This window comes from Mirounga angustirostris, unplaced genomic scaffold (genome assembly GCF_029215605.1).
Source record: "Mirounga angustirostris isolate CCGP_5_RB_7025 unplaced genomic scaffold, mMirAng1.0.hap1 SCAF_2, whole genome shotgun sequence".
In the NCBI taxonomy this organism is placed as follows: domain Eukaryota; kingdom Metazoa; phylum Chordata; class Mammalia; order Carnivora; family Phocidae; genus Mirounga; species Mirounga angustirostris.
The window spans coordinates 34,666,510-34,687,252 of record NW_026991710.1 but is presented as its reverse complement, the minus strand read 5'-3'; the positions used below and the strand labels follow the sequence as shown (position 1 = coordinate 34,687,252).

Sequence of the window (20,743 nt, the reverse complement as noted above, 5' to 3'; positions counted from 1 at the left end):
ATGAGCCATGTCTTATTTAATAAATGTATGATGGCTTTAATTCAACTAGACCCTGGTGCCTAGTGACCATTGCTTCCTTCCCAAAAAGCTCATAAATCACTCATTCCCAAATCCAATCTAGGGCCCACAATGTGGTCTCTAAATACCAATTCCTACTAAAAAGGACCAGGGCTCCTTAGAGAAATGCCTGATACCAGGCCTAGGCAAAGAGTGTAAAAAATGAGCGTGGGACATCTTGTCATACTAGCCAGCAAAGAAGCTATCAAAGACCACTAGGGTCCTGTCAAAAGAACTGAGAAGCAAGTTGAGGAGGCTTCCACTGGTCAGAGTTTGGGTAATTTGAACACAAATAAAAATAAACACTGCAACGAAAGAAAATACATAAAACATAATTTAGACCTATGAGTTCATAATGCTGGAAGAAACAAACAAACAAACAAACCCCAAAACAAAACAAAAAGCTCTACTGATGATCTTTGAAAGACACTAAGGAAGAAACTCATCATTCTGAAAACTGGTAAATAAAGGGAACGAATTCAGCATTTATCCTGACTTGCCAAAACCTGGCAATACCAACCATATCTTAGGTACCTGATGATTGATAAATGAAGGTTTTTTGTTTTTTGTTTTTTGTTTTTTTTGCGTTTAGGAGTATTCTAGCTAATAAATTAACAAAAAACGATGTAATTAGAATATTACCATTTTCATCCCTTTATATGAATGAAATCTTGTAATTGAGGCAACACACTAATCAATGGCTCCTAAAATCACTAGGGTAACAAGCTCATGGGAACTTTATAATGGATGATTCCAGATAACACCCCAGCCCCACAGATCAAACCTGACATCATCAAAAGACAGACAACCAGCCTCCTGCGATGTGCAATAGGAAGTATACAGCACCACCTATGACTATCCTTGCTAAAAAGTCAAACCTGAGTCTGAAGAAGCCTCCAAATCCAACTACCAGTTCACAGGAAATAATAAGGGTTAGGATTAGCCAACACCATGTGGGGTCCATCAGCCAAATCCAGAATGTGTGCCATTCTACAGTACATCAGAGCCATTTTCCTATAAAATAAATTGTAAGGGGGCACTTTGGTGGCTCAGATGGTTAAGCGTCTGCCTTCCACTGCTCAGGTCATGATCCCAGGGTCATGTGATAGAGCCCCACATCGGGCTCCTGGCTCAGCAGGGAGTCTTCTTCTCCCTCTCCCTCTGTCTCTCCCCCCTACCATACTCTGTCTCTGTCTCTCTCTATCTCTATCTCAAATAAATAAAATAAAATCTTTAAAAAAATAAGTAAATTGTAAGGAGGGAAAAAAGGGGGGGTGGGACGTATAGATCAAAAGAAACTCATGAGACACAAAAACCAAATGGGGGGTGTGAACCTTGTTTGAATTCTGACTCAAACCAACTAAAAAAAAACATGTATGTGAGACAATTAGGGAACATGGAACACCAGATATGTGGAGATACTAAGAAATTCTTGTTGGTGTGATGATGGCACTGTGGTTATGTATCTTTAGAAAAGAGTCCTGGGGCGCCTGGGTGGCTCAGTTAGTTAAGCGACTGCCTTCGGCTCAGGTCATGATCCTGGAGTCCCTGGATCGAGTCCTGCATCGGGCTCCCTGCTCAGCAGGGAGTCTGCTTCTCCCTATGCCCTCTTCCCTCTCGTGCTCTCTGTCTCTCATTCTCTCTCTCTCAAATAAATAAAAATAAAAATCTTTAAAAAAAAAAAGAAAAGAAAAGAAAAGAGTCCTTATCTTTTAGAGATAATACTAAAATACTTAAGAAGGAAATGATGTTTTAGATTTGCCTCAAAACAATCTAGTCAGGGCATTGGGAGGGGGGGATCAGAATGGGGAGGGTGGGGTGGCCATTGAGCTGATAATTGTCGTTTCTGGATGCGAGGTGCTCAATGTTTTCTTTATGCTGTTCTCTTTCCTTTATGTATGAGGGACATTCTCCATCATAATTTTTACATCTAATCTAGAATTTTCCCTGAAATTGTTGAGTCCAGCAGTCTGTTGCTCTCAGAGCCCCCTTTCCTTCCTTTCCTGAAAATGTGTTTGCTGGAAGAGCGGCTTTTCTTTCCTTTTTCATCCTTCATGATTCCACAGACCCCACTGAAAACAGGGTGGGGATCTGGGCAAGCTCTCTTGGGCCCCCAGGACAGAGCCCTTGCAGAACTCCTTAAGGTGGTGGGAATCTTTCGGAAGCACTCTGGCCACCTGAGGCTCTGGTCCCTGGCGCTCATGTTCACACTAACCCTTTCCATTCTGATTCCCGTTCTCGGTGACAGAAAAGACAGAATTAAAACTGGAGTTTTATCATTCTTTATCATTTCCCAACATTAAAAAAAATCAATCCCAAGTGGTAAATTTATCCCTTTTATCATCTACGTCTTTCTAAACATAAGAGACCTCTTTATCATCATTAGATACAAAAAATAAATAAATAAAGCTGGACTCTGGCATTTTTGGCTCTATTCTTACTGTCTGTTGTCCTTTAAAATGACCTGTTCCTTGGCGCCTGGGTGGCTCAGTTGGTTAAGTGACTGCCTTCGGCTCAGGTCATGATCCCGGAGTCCTGGGATCGAGTCCCACATCAGGCTCCCAGCTCAGTGGGGAGCCTGCTTCTCCCTCTGACCCTCTCCCCTCTCATGCTGTTTCTCTCTCTCTCTCTCATAAATAAATAAATAAAATCTTTTTAAAAAAATAAAATAAAATGACCTGTCCCTGCTCTCCTTCTTTTGCATCAAATTGCTAGTTTCTTTGGGCAACCTCTCGTCTTTCTTGAGAATTTTTCTCATTTCTTCTTTTTTTAAATTTATTTTAATTTTTAAAAAGATTTGTATTTATTTATTTGACAGAGAGCAAGCACAAGCAGGGGAAGTAGCAGGCAGAGGGAGAGGGAGAAGCAGGCTCCCTGCTGAGCAAGGAGCCCACCATGGGACTCAATCTCAGGACCCCAGGACAATGACCCGAGCCGAAGGCAGATGCCCAACCAACCGAGCCCCAATTTTTGCTCATTTCTAATAGCACAGTAGGAAGAGAGTGGGTAAAACTCTTTCACTGGTATGACACAACGTTAGTGAGTATTGGAAAACAGATACCATCATATTCTTCTCTGCAAATAGAAACTGGTACCATCTTTCTGGAAGGCATTTTGCAGCATGTGTCCAAAGCTTTTTTGAAAGTGTGCACTCTTTGATCATTTCACTTTTAGGGAGGCACGCTAAGCAAGTCATGTGGATATGCAGAGATTTAGCTAAAAGCGTACCTAGAGCAGTGCTTTTAAATACACTTTAATAATTAGAAGCAAATTCAATGTTGAACAAAGCAGAGTTGACTAAGTAAACTATGGCTTCTCGTGTAATACCACACAACCATAAAAATACATCAGAAGAATATTTCATAACCTGGGAAGATGTTCATAATATATAATCTAGGAGGAAGAGGAGATCACAAAGCAGTCCATAGAGAATGTTTCCCATTTTAAAAACATTTATATATACATATAGAAAAAAAGACTGAACAGTTACATAAGAAATCCAAGTATAATTCTTTTTTAAAAAAGATTCATTTATTGGGGCGCCTGGGTGGCTCAGTCGTTAAGCGTCTGCCTTCGGCTCAGGTCATGATCCCCGGGTCCTGGGATCGAGCCCCGCATCAGGCTCCCTGCTCAGCAGGAAGCCTGCTTCTCCCTCTCCCACTCCCCCTGCTTGTGTTCCCTCTCTCGCCGTGTCTCTCTCTGTCAAATAAATAAAATCTTTAAAAAAAAAAAAAAGAAAAAGATTCATTTATTTATTTGAGAGAACAAGAGAGAGAGGCAGAGGGAGAGAGAATCTCAAGCCCGGACTTGGGTGTCGATCCCACGACCCTTGAGATCACAACTGGAGCCAAAACCAAGAGTTGGATGCTTCACCGACTGCACTACCCAGGCGCCCCACAAGAATAATTCTTTTTAAGGACCACATGCTATAACGTTTTCTAAAATAGATATTTATTTCCTTGAAATAAGAAAAAAAGTAATTAACAATAAAAATAGGAAGAGGGCACCCAGGTCCAGCTCTCTGTTGGGTGCCGTCTGCTCTGGCCTGATCATCTCCCAGGAGCGATCAGGAACCTCCCTGGAGGGTTTTTGCTGCCCTCTGCGCACAGAGATGAGGGGACAGAATGAGTGACTCCCTCAGTAGAAGGCAGTTTCAGCAGATGGTGGACAGATCACTGCCCAGCAGCTGCCAAATAAGGAACTTGGCCCAAGAGTGCTGGCCTGGCCAAGGCAAGCCCAAGAAACACACTCTGGCCTCAGCTCAGTCTCTGGAAGGGCACGGTCTGGCCCTACCCTGGGGTTGTCTGGTGCTTTGTGACTCACCTCTCAGCTGTTAACACTGTTCTTTCAAGAGGTTTCCCTGGGGTTTGGGTTAAAGCTGTTGGCCTCTGCTCTGTAGTCTCTTGTGTGACTCACTGTGATGTTTTGTCCATTATTTTGTCCCACTTCCCTCCTAGCAGCTTCCCTGCCTCCTCTTAAAAAAATGTCCTGTCCTCCTCCTCCCCACGAAACCTGATCCCAAATGGTGAAGGTTTATGAATAAGCCAGAGAGGAGTGAGTTCGTGATTAGAACCCTCAGCCTCATAATTCTTTCGGCTGCAGTGTAACTTAGGACCTTACACAAATAGGAGAAAGAAAGGGAGAAGGGGGGGAGGGGCAGGGAGGGAGAGAGAGGAGAAATGTTGTGTGTTTAAGAAGAAAATTAATATTCTCCATTATATCTAACTGGGGAAATACTACAAACATGCATCACTGTAACCATTTTATCGTCTTCTGGCTCCTAAGGTCTAGGACACATGGTGCCTGTCCCTGAGTACTGGATTACGTTTCCTTCTAAATTCTGAATCAGCTGAAATTCACATTAAAATGCATGATGCTGCAGTATATTACTGGCAAACCCCACAAACTTCCTAAATAAAGTAAAATGACACAAACAAACAACAACAACAGCAGGCTCTTCTGAAAACCCAGAAAGGAAAATATCTTTAGAAGTTTTAGAATTCTCTTGTGTTTTTATATGTATTTCGAGGCTGAGCAGTTTAAGACCATGAACGACTCCACCGCTTCCGACACAACTCTCACTTGGCTCCCTGGGCCGAGTCAAATGCAAGACCATTTTCTTGGAATTAATTCTGTGTCTCATGGAGGCCATGCGTACCAGGAACTCGGCATGCTTTGCTTGTGGGTGCAGGAAATGGTGACCTACTAGGTGTGATGGAAGTGACAGAGGGAAGGGCCACCTAAAAGAGCTGCTCCCACTTCTGGAATGCCCTTTCTTTCATCACCAGTGCTTCTTCCGTCTGTGATCTCTGGCTCTTGGCAGCTTCCTTTGAAAATACTCCCAGAGAACAAAATTCTAAAACTTTAATGTAAAGAATGGAGAAACAGTACAATCACTCTCCTCTTTCCTGTTCATGGTGTTGTACTCTTCCCTTACCCCTAAACACACTGCCCCTTATGTTGCTTCTTTCATAGAGAAATATACGTAGAAGAGATTTCTAAGCCCTGCCCCCAAATAATAATAATAATAATAATAATAAAATTAAGAGAATGTTAGGACTCAAAAGAAACTCACAAATTTATATCCCAATTCCTGAGGCCACTAAGACTTCTCCCCAGACTGAGCAGTGACTGGTCTGATGGCCAGTCTAGTGTGTAGATCCAGACCCTGCAAATTCAGTGCCCCAACAAAGGCATGCTGCACTGTGGAGGTCCCCACCTTCAGTCCAGTGGTTCTCCCTCCCCTCAGAAACCTGTAGACCTTCGATTTGCTCCATCTCAAAAATGAACTTTCAAGACAATATCTGAACACTTCTAAAGTGCAGATTTCTGGGACATCAGAGGATAGGCATTTAATAAATATGGGTCAGACGAGTGAAGGGTTGATACCATCAAGTGCTACCAACATAGAGAAGCGTGTTAATGAGGATCACTTAACCTAAGTAACAGAAGTGAAGATCTTGCCCTCAGATATGGGAGAGAGTTTTTGTTTTGAGGTTCCCTGTTGGGCCCCTGAAATCCCAGGACTAGGCAGAAGAATTGTGTATCTGCCTACCTGAAGGCTCTACTTCTATAACATCTCTTGAATCCCTTTACCTCTCTTCATCCTACATTTCTATTCTCTTGCGTAGGTATCCATCATTTCTTACCTAGAATAAGCCTCTTAATTTATCTCTTGGCTTCCCCACTTCTTCATTCCCTCCCCCCAAATCCCACTACAGTGCATCCATAGTCCTGCAGGACCTGATTCTGGCCATCTCTCCTACCTTCTGTCTCATCACGCCCCTCCTTGCGTGGCTCCCACCCCCTGAATCTTTCCTGCTCTAACAAAAAACTAAATGGAACTACTTATAGACTCCCAAACACTCCATGCTCTCTGACTTCGGAGTCACTGATGATCGCTGATTCCTATGCCTGCAACTTTCTCCTTTTCTACTTTACCACCATTTTATTTGCCTACTGCTACTCACTCTTTAGTACCTAGCATAAAGGATGTCACCTCTTTCAGAATCCTTCCTTGACACTCTAAGAAACTACATGTCCATTATGAGCCTACTGGGGGTTCTTTTCTACAGCATCCTTATTCCAGAATCAGGCTGACAAAGGAGCCACCACCTGAGCTCCGTCAGCTGCCATAAAACAGAGCAAAAGAGAGTGGGTAGAGACTCAGACACTAAGTCTGAAGGCTTCCACCCAGAAGTCACACTTTACACTTCCATTCAACTTTCATTGCCCAAAGCAAGTCATATGGCCACATCTAACTTGTAAGGGTTAGGGAAGTTAAATCATACCATGCGCCTAGAAATAGGGAGAACTGGGAATATTTGTTAAGCAGCCCTAGTGACTTACACATTAAAGTAAGTTGAGGCCTGGAAAATCCCCAATGGATTTGGTGACCTTAATGAGAAGTGTTTAATTTGTGTGACAGTGGTGGGAACCATGTCAGAGGAAGCTATGAGTGACTGAGAAGTAAAGAAATAAAGAGAGTGAGAACAACAGACAACTCTTTCAAGATGTTTGACTGTAAAGTAGAGGAGGTAGATAAATGGTGGTGGTGGTGGTGGTGGTGGTGGGTATAGCCAAGGAAGAAAATAGTGTTTGGTCGTTAGTTATGAGTATGAATGTAGCTTGAGCATGTTTATATGACACAGGATATATCCAGGTGAGCATGAGTGTTGGAAGATTCCTAAGAAGAGGAGTTGGGTAAGGTCTTTGAGCCGGTGGAAGAGACTGGTCTCTAAAGCATGGTGGGAGGATGGGCTTTAGATTAGAACAGGCTTCCCTCCTGGATACAGTAGGAACAATGGAGAAGCAAGTGGGCACAGATGTCAATCAGTTTATAGATTGGGAAGTAGGAAGTTGAGGGAATCTTGTTCAGTGGCTTCTGTTATTGTGAAATTAATTGATATAAAGCTATCATAATCTATTCCACTTGGAGAAATTTAGGAGACCGTAATAGTGGGAAAAAAATGGATGCCCCTTTGTAATACTTGTGGTTTCCTAGCATAAAGGTTGGGAGGATGCTAAACATATTGCTTCTCTGTACACAATACCCCAAATTGAAATGCCATCTTCGGGTGCCTGGGTGGCTCAGTTGGTTAAGCGACTGCCTTCGGCTCAGGTCATGATCCCGGAGTCCTGGGATCGAGCCCCACGTCGGACTCCCGGCTCAGCGGGGAGCCTGCTTCTCCCTCAGACCCTCTCCCCTCTCATGCTGTTTCTCTCTTGCTTGCTCTCTAATAAATAAATAAATAAAATCTTTAAAAAAAAAAAAAAGAAATGCCATCTTCTAGCACTCATATAAACCCAGTGAAAACTGGCTCATTCTTAGGAGTTTTAACATAGCTATGAAATGAAAGTCTGTTTTTGCCCAAACTCACCCCTAAATATACTGGGATATTTATTAACCCCAGAGGCTTTCTCCCCACCCTCTTTCTGTCTTCAACCTGAAAATGATTTCTCAACACATACCATACTCACACAGGTCAGGACATTGCTTAGCTGAGAAGAATAATCTTACCCGATCCTTTTCTTTGGAGCAGAAGAAGATGCCTTCAAAGTCTCAGGACATTGCTACCTTAGGATGTTGCTATTCTAGTTTTTCTGGCAGCTGCTGGCCTGGAAAATCATGATCCTCTCCATAAATGTTCTTCTGCACCCTGCAAGCTTGCTCAGGGCTCATGATTATTTTTTTCCTCCTTTTTCAAATAGTTTTTTTTTTTTTCTTTTTTGGTTCAGACAGAAAGGCCTCCCTGCCTAATTTAATTTTGTTTCTCCTTTCTTTGTTACAAGCAGATGTCACTTTTACATCTGTGACTCTGATCAAATGCCCCATGTCTCCCCACCACCAGCCCAGCAGATGTTACTACTATTAGCCAAGCTCCAGCAAAAAGAAAAAAAAAAGAGTAATCATGGCATTGGTCAGGGAGACAACTAGAGAAGTAGAACGGGGCTCTTCCGTGATGATGTGCTTAAAAAGATACATACTGGAGATCTGTATCCCATCAGCTATATGGAGGATAGCATTTACATATGGGGTGTCTCTGAAGTGAATTTAAATACAGAAACACCATCTATGAGTTAGCCATAAAGCTCCAACCCAAACCCACACAGCTAACCCAGGGCAGATGTCTTTTAAAGTGACATGACCCTGGACACATAATATTTATATGCAGGAGTAAAGCACTACATTAATCCTGCATAAATATTGTGTAAAAAATAAGACAAAACATATAATTAACTTCTATACACACATGTCTTCCAGTAAATTCTTAAGAGAAATTTTCTGCCCGATTGCTTTATTTTCTCCTATTTGGTATCTTAGAGCCTGCTCTTTCATATGCATTATAAACATGCAATAGGAAAGACCGGGTCCATGCACTGTCTAAATTCCAAAGTGTTTAATATGCAATTCAAGGAGACTCTACCACCATCATCATCTTCTTCATCGTCATCCCCACCATCATCATCACCATCATCATCATACTCATGTCTGACATTCACTGGATTCTTTCCAGGTGCCAAGCACTGTGCTAATTGTTTTGCACACACTATTGTCAATCAGTTAATGATTGTTAGTCCCACAGTGCCAGGAGGTTAGTTACCAGAAATACGAAGAATTTCTATTATGAAACGTGTATTATGGTTGCTAGGCAAATGGAAAATGAGGAAAAAATTCTAAAATGCTAGGAGACGGTCTCTATCAGTGGATCTTCATACTTGGGGATGCTGTGGTTGGTTTGCTTGATGTTCCAGGGAAATGCTGTCTCAATAAATTCCGACTAGGTCATTTTCTTAGTGCAGGTGAATGGGAAAGGCTCCTGCCTGCAGAAATCTTTTTGGAGAAACCCAAGGACAAATCTTGCCTTTTAAATTCTCTGGTTGAGAGAATTGTTGGTTCTGAGGGGAGCTTTTGGCAGTCAGTGGCCTTGCTGTGCTAGGATAATTTGGATGCAATATCAAATAAAGCAATCAGAAAGAAAATTCCTCTGAAACTCTCACTGGTATTTAATATTTTATTCATTCCCATGTTATTGTGCTTTGCCTGCGGTGAAACAGCCTCAAAACAGCCTCCTAGGAGTGAGGCATTAGGAGGTTGACAAGCGTTTTCCCATGAATTGCTACTACAATACAATGGCATTTTGTTTGCTGTTTTGTTTCCTTGTCTTCTAACATTCTTTCTGACTTTCAAGGAAAAAAAGAAGAAGAAAAAGAAACCTTCCTATGAATGGCAAAGAAAAGGAAAGAAAAGTTTCTTTTAAACTTTCAACCTTTTTCATTTGGTACTGGGTAGCATGTAAACATTTTTTTTTTCTCATGGTATATATGCCCGTAGTTTCTTCCCTTTGTGTGTGTGTGTGTGTGCGCGCGCTTTAAATGGCTTTTTTCTTTCTTTCTTTTACCACAGCATTGCCTTTCCATTATTGATTCAGAAAATCGGCAGGGAAAAAAAAAAATCAACCGTGTACACATATTAAGAAAGGGAAGTCAGAAGAAGATGGATCAAACCATCCATCTATCCATGCGGTCATTTATCTATCAATCTATCTCTGCTACCCACCCGCCTCTATTAAAATAAATAGCAGGCACTGTACACATTGCTGGTTGGCTGAAGTTGTGATCTGGACAAAAGGTCTGTTTGGGAAAAGGATGCTGAAGCTCTAATTCTATTTGTGCCGGTTGAAAATCAGGAGGGGTTTTTCTACACTTCACTTTTATTAGATTATTTCTTATAGATGGTTTCTTTTTTCCTCCCAGACGCGTGGTGGAGGCTGCTGAAGCAGTTGGTCTATAGTTGGAATAATTAAATTAACCATTTGGTACAACTTTTAGGGGAGAGCTCGCGTGTAGAAAGCACAACTCTAACAAAACAGGGCGCTGGGGCTGGGGCTCCGGCCTGGCCCAGCCCCGCAAGCCTTTCATCTTCGGAGCAGAAGCAGGACCCCGGGCCACAAAAGACCCACAGAGGAGGGGACGACGGGCCAGGGACGGTGGGGGCGGGGTGGGGTGGGAAGAGGGACGGTGACACTGAACAAAATAAACCTACAAGGCCTACAAAGGGGAAAATGAAGTCAAGCAAGCGCATTTGCTCATCGGACCGTGCGGTCCCGGCGCTGAAAGGTCCCCTGGTACAAAGAGAAGGAGGCGCACAGCACCCCGCCCGGGCGAGGCCGGGCAGCAGAGGGCGCCTGGAGAGAGGCCTGGGCTGACCGGGGCACCGGGGAGAGCCCGGGGCTGTGGGGCGGGGGAGGCGGGGAGGGAGGCGGGTGGGCGCCCCGGAGCGCGGGCCGCGGGGCCGCGGGGAGCGCGGGGCGGTGCCCAGCTCCGGCCGAGGCTGGGCCTGCCGCTCACACCCCACCCCGCCCCGGCACCCCCCAGCGGCCTCGCACTTCCCTCGCCGGGGCGCCTTGGGCCCCGCTCCCCTGGCTTCTCCCGGTGTCACCCTCGGAAGCCCCCAGATCCAGCTCCCCAGAGCGGCACACAGCACCCCCCACGCCAACAGCTCCTGCGCACAGAGGCTGTCCTCCTGCACCGACTAAATCCCTAAGTTCTACATCGTCACTCAAGAGCCACCACCCTCAGTAGCTGTTGACAGAAACCCTGCTCCTCCGAGCTCCCCTCACACTCCGGGGCCGAGGCCACCTCCGCCCCAAGGGCTATAGGGGCCTCCGGGGACTGTCTGCAGATTGGGATGCAAGGTGTAATTGCCGCGCACTCCGGGCGGGCGTAGGGCCCGGGCCCCGGGCGCAGACCGCGTGACACCGGTCGGGGATGGAGCTTCTTGGGCAGAGAGCGCGCGCTGTACACCCGGCGGAGACACAACCCCCGGTGCCCCGAGGCACGGGCGCCAAGAGAGGTGTAAGCCCGGTATTTGCCAAGCCGAGGGCCTTGAAGCCAAAACGCGTCCCCTCCCAGACACTGTGTCACACTTCTGCAGAGAAACGGCTGAAACTCCATGTGAGCGGGAGGAGCAGGCTAGCCGGGCGCCACCCAGGCCAGTGCTCCCTGCATCCACACCCCATGAATGCGGGCCTGGGGCAGCAGGGTCGCGTTCGGAAAACCAGGAGGCACGCCCCCAAAAGTTCGAGGGGTTCGAGAAACCTGGACAATCGCTGCCCTATGTTTGACAACCTATCCTCCACCTCCCTTAAGGGGGGGGGGAGGGTGGTGGTGTAAATAAGGGTGGGGAAATTCCATGTGTAGCGTCCGAAGGGGCACAGCCACCTCCCGATCTAAATGCAGATTCATATTCATGAGAACGGGATAAAGACAAATCCCCACTGTAATAACACTTGGATTCCCATCCGTCTTTGCTGGCCTTTAGGTTTAGGGAACCGAAGACGGATGTTTGCATCTCTTTTCTCCTCTTGTCTGGTGACCATAAAGAAAAACCATTTAGAGCGTTGCAATTTGTTTCTCGCCGGAGTACAACCTTGTACACATTTATTTTCATTTCACCCCCGTGCACAAAAAAGTGCACACTGGTCACCAAGGGCCCTTCTTTATCAAATACGCATTGTACAACATACAACTGCAATAAAACTATCAGCCCTCCCCATAAAACTATCACCAAGCTGCTCCATGGGTCCTGCTGCCTGCACTCCTGACATTAGGTCTTGGGAACGTCCAGAGGATGCGCCATCACCTGAAATCAGCCTGAAACTCACCCAGCAGAGAAGCAGAAGGCTGGGGCGCCTCCGTCCCTGTTTAATCCATTACAGCGTCCGCTGCAGTTTAGTGCGCAATAAAACACGGGGGCAGTGGAGAGCGGGCGCCCATCCACTCCCCAGCACTAGCATCGAATTAAACCACTTAGTTTGGCAAACACTGAACGCCTAAATGCCCCTATAAAGACTTTATGAGTTTGTTACTTTAATTACTGACTTGTTACAGAGCACATAAAGGGGGTAATGAATGCAATAAAACTAATTATCTACACATTTAATTCATATAAAATATCCAGGGTTTGTTTACACCACCCGGCGATTGAACTAAGCATTCCTCCTCTTGCCTACCGAGAGAAAAGATTTAATGAAATACTTTTCCTTATTCTGCTAGAGCCTAACGAACCAAATGAAAATTACCCTCCGCTTAAATCATGGGGCCACTGAGGTCCCCAAATCACCGTTCGCCTCTTTGTCTGTACCTTGCTGCCAGCACCCAAGAGTCTGAGGAGTTGGAGGAGGAAAGTGTTCGACCTGGAGCCTGGGCATTTTGAGAGCAAAGATTTCGCTCACTGCAGTCAACACACCTAAAAGGCAAGCGGACAGCAATCCTCTTTGCGAAGCCCCTGGTCTCTGGTAGATTGAGGGCACCTGCAAAAGTGTAGGTGATAAAAGAGGAGAGTGGCCGGGAGGGATGGAAGAGGAGACACATTTAGGGACATTTGGCGCCCACTTGCCAGTCGTGGTGTAATTAAAATCAACAACCGCACAGAACCTCCAAACCAACAAAATGCAAACCCCAAGCTAATGCAGAAAGACACGGAGCAGACCGCAAAGAAGTCATCGGTAGAGACAATCCAGATGTTTCACATTCAAGAGCTTTACTCAGATGTTGCTTTATTTTTTAAACAGCTGTGTAAGCGGAGTCTCTAGAAAAGCATGTTAAGCTGCGACAAGAAATGCAATTTATAAGATGCTCTTTTTTTTTTTTTAACCCCCTCTACCAGGTGTATTTTAAAGAAATCCGCTTATCCTTCACATAAACCCCCTTGGCCCACTTACTCTACGTTACAGGGCGCCTGAGTCTTGTCAATGTCCCAGTCCTTTATAACATTTCATGCACTTCAGGGGGTAGGCTTGTTGTTAAATTGAGCGTGTAACGCTCTTACAAAACAGGTTTTCTATGACATCAAGGTTTCTTCTCCCTAACCAAGGGGGAAAAAAAAGAGGACGAAGAAGGGGGAAACACACACACTATCTCAATTTATGCCTAAGGTATATGATCAGTTAAAAAGGCTTAAAAGCTCGGGGAAATTGGATCAGGGAGAATCGTCACCCAACTTTCATTATTTCCAAGTAGTGTGATTGAATTAAAGGGCAGGGAGCTGGTTAGAAGGGAGGATCAGGGGCTCAGTGCGTAATGGTGTGGTATTAAATTCTAATTAGAGATGCAGGAATCAATGATAGGGAGGTTGGACAGCTCAGTTCCCCAGTGCCAGCCCAATAGACGGATGAGTTATTGTCATGTAAAAAGCGCCAGCAATAAGACCAACCGCTTTGCTATTGTCCAAGTGGAAAGAGCCAAGTTTATTATGAGGACTATATGCTCTAGAGACCTCAGACAAGGCATCTCATAGGAGGCTTTTTCATAAAACTAGGCTCTGCTGGTAGTAAGGAGGCCAGTTTGGAGGCAGGCGTTGAGCTGTGCACATCTCCCCACTCCAGCCACCTTCTCCATACCCATCTTTTATTTCATTTTTCCACTTGGCTGAGCCATCCAGAGCCTTTTCAATGTATAAAATGGAATATTCTTACCTCAATTCCTCTGCCTACGAGTCCTGTATGGCTGGGATGGACACCTCGAGCCTGGCTTCAGCCTATGCTGACTTCAGTTCCTGCAGCCAGGCCAGTGGCTTCCAGTATAACCCGATAAGGACCACTTTTGGGGCCACGTCCGGCTGCCCGTCCCTCACGCCGGGATCCTGCAGCCTCGGCACCCTCAGGGACCACCAGAGCAGTCCGTACGCCGCAGGTAAGGACCGCCAGCTTTCTCAGCCGAGGAAGCCGCCTTTCCGCTCGTATATAGGAAGCCTTGATTGCATTTGAAAATGGAAATGTGTTTAGTATTTACCAAACGAAATTTGCTTACACAAATGAAAGAATTTATCACGTTAGAAGCGATTGCAGGGAGGGGTAATTCACTTACAGGGTTACACTATCCTAGTCACACCCGAACCGCCAACAAAATTATCTTAAGCTGCCAAAATGATAGGCATAATTTATTTACTTTGCGATGAGACGTAAAGCTTAGAAAATAATTAAATAACAAAGAGTAAAGCTCATTACTGGCAGTGTCTCTCTCTTTTTTTAAGAACCGACAGCGGCTCACACCTCTTTGGCTGGTCATTTTTATGATTATTTCTTTAATTTATTATTTTTTTTGCAGCACTTTCCCCCCAACTTTTGGGCAGGGTCAACTTCTGAGAATTGAAAAGTTCCAACAGTGGGAGTGTTGGGTAACTTCTTCCCTGGTTCCCTGATATTCCGACTGATGTTTTTGGACTTTTTTCCTCTCTCGTTTTTCCTTATCAAAGCATTATTCCGTGTCCCGGCCCTCGGCCGTCCCCACTGCGCTATTTCAACCCACCCAAAGGCCCCGTGGCAAGAGGGACCCCGCCACAGCCCGAAGTTCGCCGGTTTCGGTATATAACGAATTTGCTCGGTTTTTCTCGGCAGCTGCTCGCAGCCCGTCGCCCGCGCGGGCGTCGGTGGCCGCTCCAGAGCTACCTGACCTGGGAGTCCCCACATTCCGGCTCCGCGGCGCGCGCGCTCCAGACAGTTTTGCTCACACGCTGTCCCCTCTGTCGTCCCCCAGTTCCTTACAAACTCTTCACCGACCACGGCGGCCTCAACGAGAAGCGCAAGCAGCGGCGCATCCGCACCACTTTCACTAGTGCGCAGCTCAAAGAGCTGGAGAGGGTCTTCGCAGAGACGCACTACCCTGACATCTACACCCGGGAGGAGCTGGCCCTGAAGATCGACCTCACCGAAGCGCGAGTCCAGGTACGCGCGCCCACAAACCGACCCCGCGTCGCCGCACCGGGCCCGCTAGGGTACGGTGGCGGGGACCGGGCGGTGCTCCTGAAGGTTCCGAATACCCGGGCCTCTCAAAGACAAGAAGGGCCCGGGACCCACGGCTGAGCAGAGGGGCCAAGTTCGGAGGGGCTGTGCGCACGAGGCAGCGTTAGGGTGCGCGCTCTTGTTTATATGTGCACAGGTGCGAAGCCTTTCCCGCCCCACGTAGCCCTGCGGAGACTTTCGGGGTCTTGGGACGTGAATGAGCTAGGCTTTTGCAGGACAGAAAGTGCCTTGTGGGAGGAGTGCAGACTTTGCCCCCGTATTAGACGTGGGCTTTTTGTTTTTGTTTTTCTGCCTCCTAACTCAAGTTCTTTTAACTTGGAGCCTTGAGTGTGGGTGCATTTTCCCGGTAACTATGACTGGGAACGCATTTGCAAAGGGGTTGTGACTCCATGGAGGTCATGAAACGCGGCTAACTCTAACCTTTTAGGGAAACAGGTGCACTCACGAGCTGGCCAAGGCGCCTCTCCAGGTGAGCCCCATTGTACGCTGTATCAGGCCCAACGGCCAGGATGCGCGGCGAGCATCAAACCATCAAACCCAAAGACCCCCCTCCTCCTTCTACCAATTAGCCTTTAACCTTAGACCTGCGGCCTAGCGGGTACGGCGAGGGTGGGGTGGTTCCAGAAATAGACTGAGCAAAGGCCCGCCAAAATAAAGTCTTCCATTTTAGGGCCTTTCTGGGACCCGGGGTCTTTTAACTTCTCCTGCAAGCAACCATTTCGCTGGCTTGCTCCGGTGACCCTAAGAAAGTTTCTGCGAAGACGCAAGGGCAACAGGGAGGGGGCAGACTTTTAAAACAAGCCGAAACGGAACGTGGCCCGTCCTAATCCACGCTCTGCCTTTCCCTTTCCTTCTTTCTTTCCCTGCTTCACCGCCTCGCCTCGCCTCTCCCGCCAGGTGTGGTTCCAGAACCGCCGCGCCAAGTTCCGCAAGCAGGAGCGCGCGGCCGCGGCGGCCGCGGCCGCCGCCAAGAACGGCTCTTCGGGAAAGAAGTCCGACTCGTCCCGGGACGACGAGAGCAAAGAGGCCAAGAGTACCGACCCGGACAGCACTGGGGGCCCCGGCCCCAACCCCAACCCCACTCCCAGCTGCGGGGCGAGCGGCGGCGGCGGCGGCGGGCCCAGCCCGGCAGGAGCCCCGGGGGCGGCGGGGCCCGGGGGCCCGGGAGGCGAACCCGGCAAGGGCGGCGCGGCGGCGGCGGCGGCGGCGGCGGCGGCGGCGGCAGCGGCGGCGGCGGCGGCGGCGGCCGGAGGCCTGGCTGCGGCCGGGGGCCCTGGACAAGGCTGGGCTCCCGGCCCCGGCCCCATCACCTCCATCCCGGATTCGCTCGGGGGCCCCTTCGCCAGCGTCCTATCTTCGCTCCAAAGACCCAACGGTGCCAAAGCCGCCTTAGTGAAGAGCAGTATGTTCTGATCTGGGATGCGCGGCGGCGGCGGCGGCGGCGGCGGGCGAGCCGGTCCGGGCGGGCGAGTGGGCGAGCGGGTAGGCTCAAGGCTATTGTCGTCGCTGCTGCCGTGGCTTTTCATTGAGAGCCTAAAGTCATCGCGATAAGAATAAAGAGAAAATGGCGTCGCCCCCATTTCAACCCCACTCCTACCCCCCATCCTGAACCCCCCAAAACACAAAACTCAAAATTTCCCTAGCTTCGCACCTGCCTCAGGGCCGCGCAGACCGGCCAGGGCTCCGCCTGCTGACCGCGAGGTGCGAGCAGCGCGGCCCGGACTCGGGGGCACTCTCAGGGGGCTGTGTCTGCGTGTCGGTGTCTGTGTGTCTCGGGGAATGTGTGTCTGTGGCCCGAGCAGGTGACAGGGAGAGTGAGGGGGGGCACAACCGACTCAGTGACTTGCTTAGAAAAAGATAAAAATAAATAATCCCCCCAAATTAAAAACAAAAAAACAAACATTAGGAAGGCAGCAATCACTTTAAAAACAAGCCAACAAACAACCCGGAAAGGTTTGAAAATCCAAGGGGAAACAAGGTGGGGAAGAAGGGAGGCTGAAGCTAGCACCGTCTATCTTGTGAACCCCTCCCGACATCACAGACTCCCCTGGGGCTCCTCCTCAAGGGAGAGTAGGGATGCCTTCCAGCCCCCCTTCCCCTCGTGTCCTTGGGTTCGGGCTGCCGCGGGCGACGACTCGAGCGGACTGTCCCCGCGGCCAAGGTGACTTCCTCACTCCCACCTGCCCGTCCCACCTCGCCAAGCACCATCCCACCGTTAGTGCATCCGAACCCCACACAGTTGCAACTCCCAACCCCGAATCTTTGCAGCCACTCGGCCCTTGAAAGATGCCCTATACATGAGATGCCTTTTCATCCACAAACTCTGCAAACGGTCTCCTATTTCGCAACTCTTCCCTTTTTTTCTCTCCCGTCACCCCCACCGGCGTTTTCTTCTTCCACCAGCTTTTACCGAACTTTTTGGCACTGCTTTGGATTAGAGTCAATTGCAGTCCACGCAACTGGCTGCAGAGAAATCTACCGAGCAACGAAAGGCATACACACAAGTTTGCAGAAGTGTCTCGGTTTGCATTTCTGTTCAATCCGAAATGGACTCACATCCTGTATGGTGGATGGACTGTATATTGATGATTCCATTCTTCAAGCAGATTAGACATCTCTGTTGGGATTTTGTGTTTTTTTGGGTTTTTGTTTTGTTTTGTTTTGTTTTTGGGTTTTGTTTTTTATTTTAAAAGGCACAAACTATAGATATTAGTTGAATGTTGAGGCTTTAACTTTTTCGGTGTCTTTCTACAACTGTGTTCTGTGACTCAATTGTATCGTGTTAATATCAGTACAGACCGTCTCCTCTACGTGACCGTATAATGTTTTTCTCTTCTTGTAGTCTCTATGGCGTGTCTTTATGGAGTAATAAGGTTCTCACGGGTTCAATTCCTTTGTGTTTAGAGAGACCACAGTTCAGACAATGGTATATATTTTTGTTATCAGGTGCATGTCTGTCTGATTTCTTTTTTCTTCTTGTTGGACTATGTTTGTGAACATAAGCGTTATAAGTTATGTTTCAGATTTTCGAATTTATTTATATGTGTTATAATGAATGCTTCTATTTAAAAGGGAAATATTTCTACATGTGCATATAGTTTTCCAAGAGTGTACCATTAACTTGATTGTTGATAATAAAAACAAAAAGCAAGTCTAGCAATTGAACTCTTCTGACTTTTCCTTGATTCCTTTTTGTTTTGTTTTAATTTAATTTTAGAAATGATAAAGGAGGACAGAAGAAGAGGAAATTGTACAGAATATCTAGAAGCCACCGAGGCTCTGGAAACCCAAGCGGGTTGGGGAGTCTAAATTCACACAGCCAAATTCAGCCAATATAAAATTTAGTGCTTGGGATAGCAGACAAGATTCTCTGGCCCATGTTTATTTGTCTCTCGGTCACCGAGCACAAAAGGACACCAGGGTATTGATAAAAATGTTCACATGGGTGCCTAGGCTGAGGCCAGAGGACTCAGTGGCAGCAAAGTCGGGTTTCAAATACCCGACTTTGAGAAAGACTCAAAAGTGAGGATTTGTGTGTATGTGCTTTCAAGACCAATGGCATCTGGTGGGGTCCGAGTAGTCCAGCTTCCTTAAGCCCTGCAGAATGCCAGCACCCCAGAGGGTCTTTGTGTGGTCAAGTGGATCAGGATGGCCTTGGCCTGAGAACAGCTCAGCAATGTTGGTGTGTTTGGAGAAATAACACTGACAACAACTGAAATCAGTGAGCATGGGCGTGGAGCAGTTTCTGCTTTCCTTGCATTATCTCATCTACCCCCCAAAACAACACCAGGAAGCAGGTACAATTCCTATATTCATTTTCTCTTAAACAGATGAGATGCTAAGGCAACAGACAAGTTAACTTGCTCAAGAGTCTCCAGTGTATGAATGATGGAGCCGGTCTTTGAACTCAGGAAATCTGATTCCAGAGCCTGCCCATTAACTACACCAGTGGTTCCCAAAGTGTGGTCCCTGGACCAGCAGCATCAACATCACTTGGGAACTTGTTAGACCCATGAATTCTTAGACTCCATCCTAGATCTACTGAATCAGAAACTCTGGCATAGGGTGGGGGTGGGGGTGGGGAAGAAGCAATATATGTTTTAATGAGCTCTGTAGAGGATATGAGAACCACCGAATGACACTTTGAGAAACTCAAAGGTTCCAGAATTGGGACTACTTTGGGAGCAGGTGTGTGTGTGTGTGTGTGTGTGTGTGTGTGTGTGTGGTGTGTGGTGGTGGGGGGGGGTCACTGGCAGCTTCAGTGATCCCTTTTTGGAAGGAAGAAATCATCACCACAGCCCCCAGATGGAATTCTGCCTCTTCCTTGAACTCTTTGGTTGGGCCACCTTCTTCAAGCAGAGGCCTCTGTGGTACTTCTCTGGGCCTTATCAATAAATGACTCAGTTCCCCTCATCTGAGGCTCTGGTCTGAGGACTAGCTGCTGATCTGGCTTGAATTTATTGGAGCTTCTCACCTTATGCATCCAAATACAGCTTGCATAAAATCAGGCAGATTTCACTTAGAATTTTCAAATATTTGGATCTTATCTAACTTCTAATAGTTTTTCTAAAGGGCTTTTAAGTAGTCTTTAAAAAAAAAAAAACTATGTCTAAATGCCCTATGCAAACTCCCCAAGACAATATTCTGTAAACAATGGCATTAATTGTGCTGGTCTAAAATGCCAGCAATTGCTAGATCCTTTAGATCCCAGTCCTTGGTTGTAAATATAATTTACAAGGTCTGGGAGAGGCAAAAGGAAGGGCAGGAATTTATAGATGAAAAGAACACTCAAAGCCCAGGTAACCCAGTCCTAGGCTTGGCTGGAGGAAAATTAGCCTTCCCTGAGGCATTGAGGAACACCAAGTAAACCTCTGTAAGCTGATGGGCAAAACAGTGGGGCAGGCATTCTGGAGAAGGCAAGACCAGGAGAAAGAAACAAAATAAAAAATAGAGGAAGAAAAGAGAGAAGGAAGAGGAAAGACAAATAGCCAAAGAAGAGTTTTTAGAAACCTCAGCTAAGGTCCTAGAAATCCTTTCAGATGGGCACGAACTAGATGAGGATCCCCAAATCCCCTTCTCTTGGCCTTGACCTGCTTTGAGCAACTTATCTCCAGGATAAGGGAAACTGGAGATTGAAGAGGAAAATATGCTTCCTATCCCCTCACCCACTCCGGCTTCCCAGAGGACTGCATTTCTAATGTCTGGAGGCACGCAGCTTTAGTATTTTAAGTATCAACTTCTTTTTAATTTGGGTCACCTCTGCCTCTCTTACTGGTCAAAGAAGCAAACTATTAGGAGGCAAGTTTATGATCAAATGCAAAATAATGCGCCTGTAATATGATGGAACCTAGTGGCAGGACACTGTGTCTCTCAAGTTGTGT

General features: G+C 46.9%; 1 protein-coding gene across 1 annotated transcript; it reads left to right on the top strand.

Moving 5' to 3' along the window:
- Positions 1-14,012: 14,012 nt before the first annotated feature.
- Positions 14,013-16,775, top strand: PHOX2B (paired like homeobox 2B). Its single transcript, XM_045879469.1, has 3 exons — positions 14,013-14,253; positions 15,097-15,284; positions 16,260-16,775. The coding sequence occupies exons 1-3, from the start codon at positions 14,013-14,015 to the stop codon at positions 16,773-16,775; spliced, it is 945 nt and encodes a 314-aa protein (XP_045735425.1).
- Positions 16,776-20,743: the final 3,968 nt, after the last annotated feature.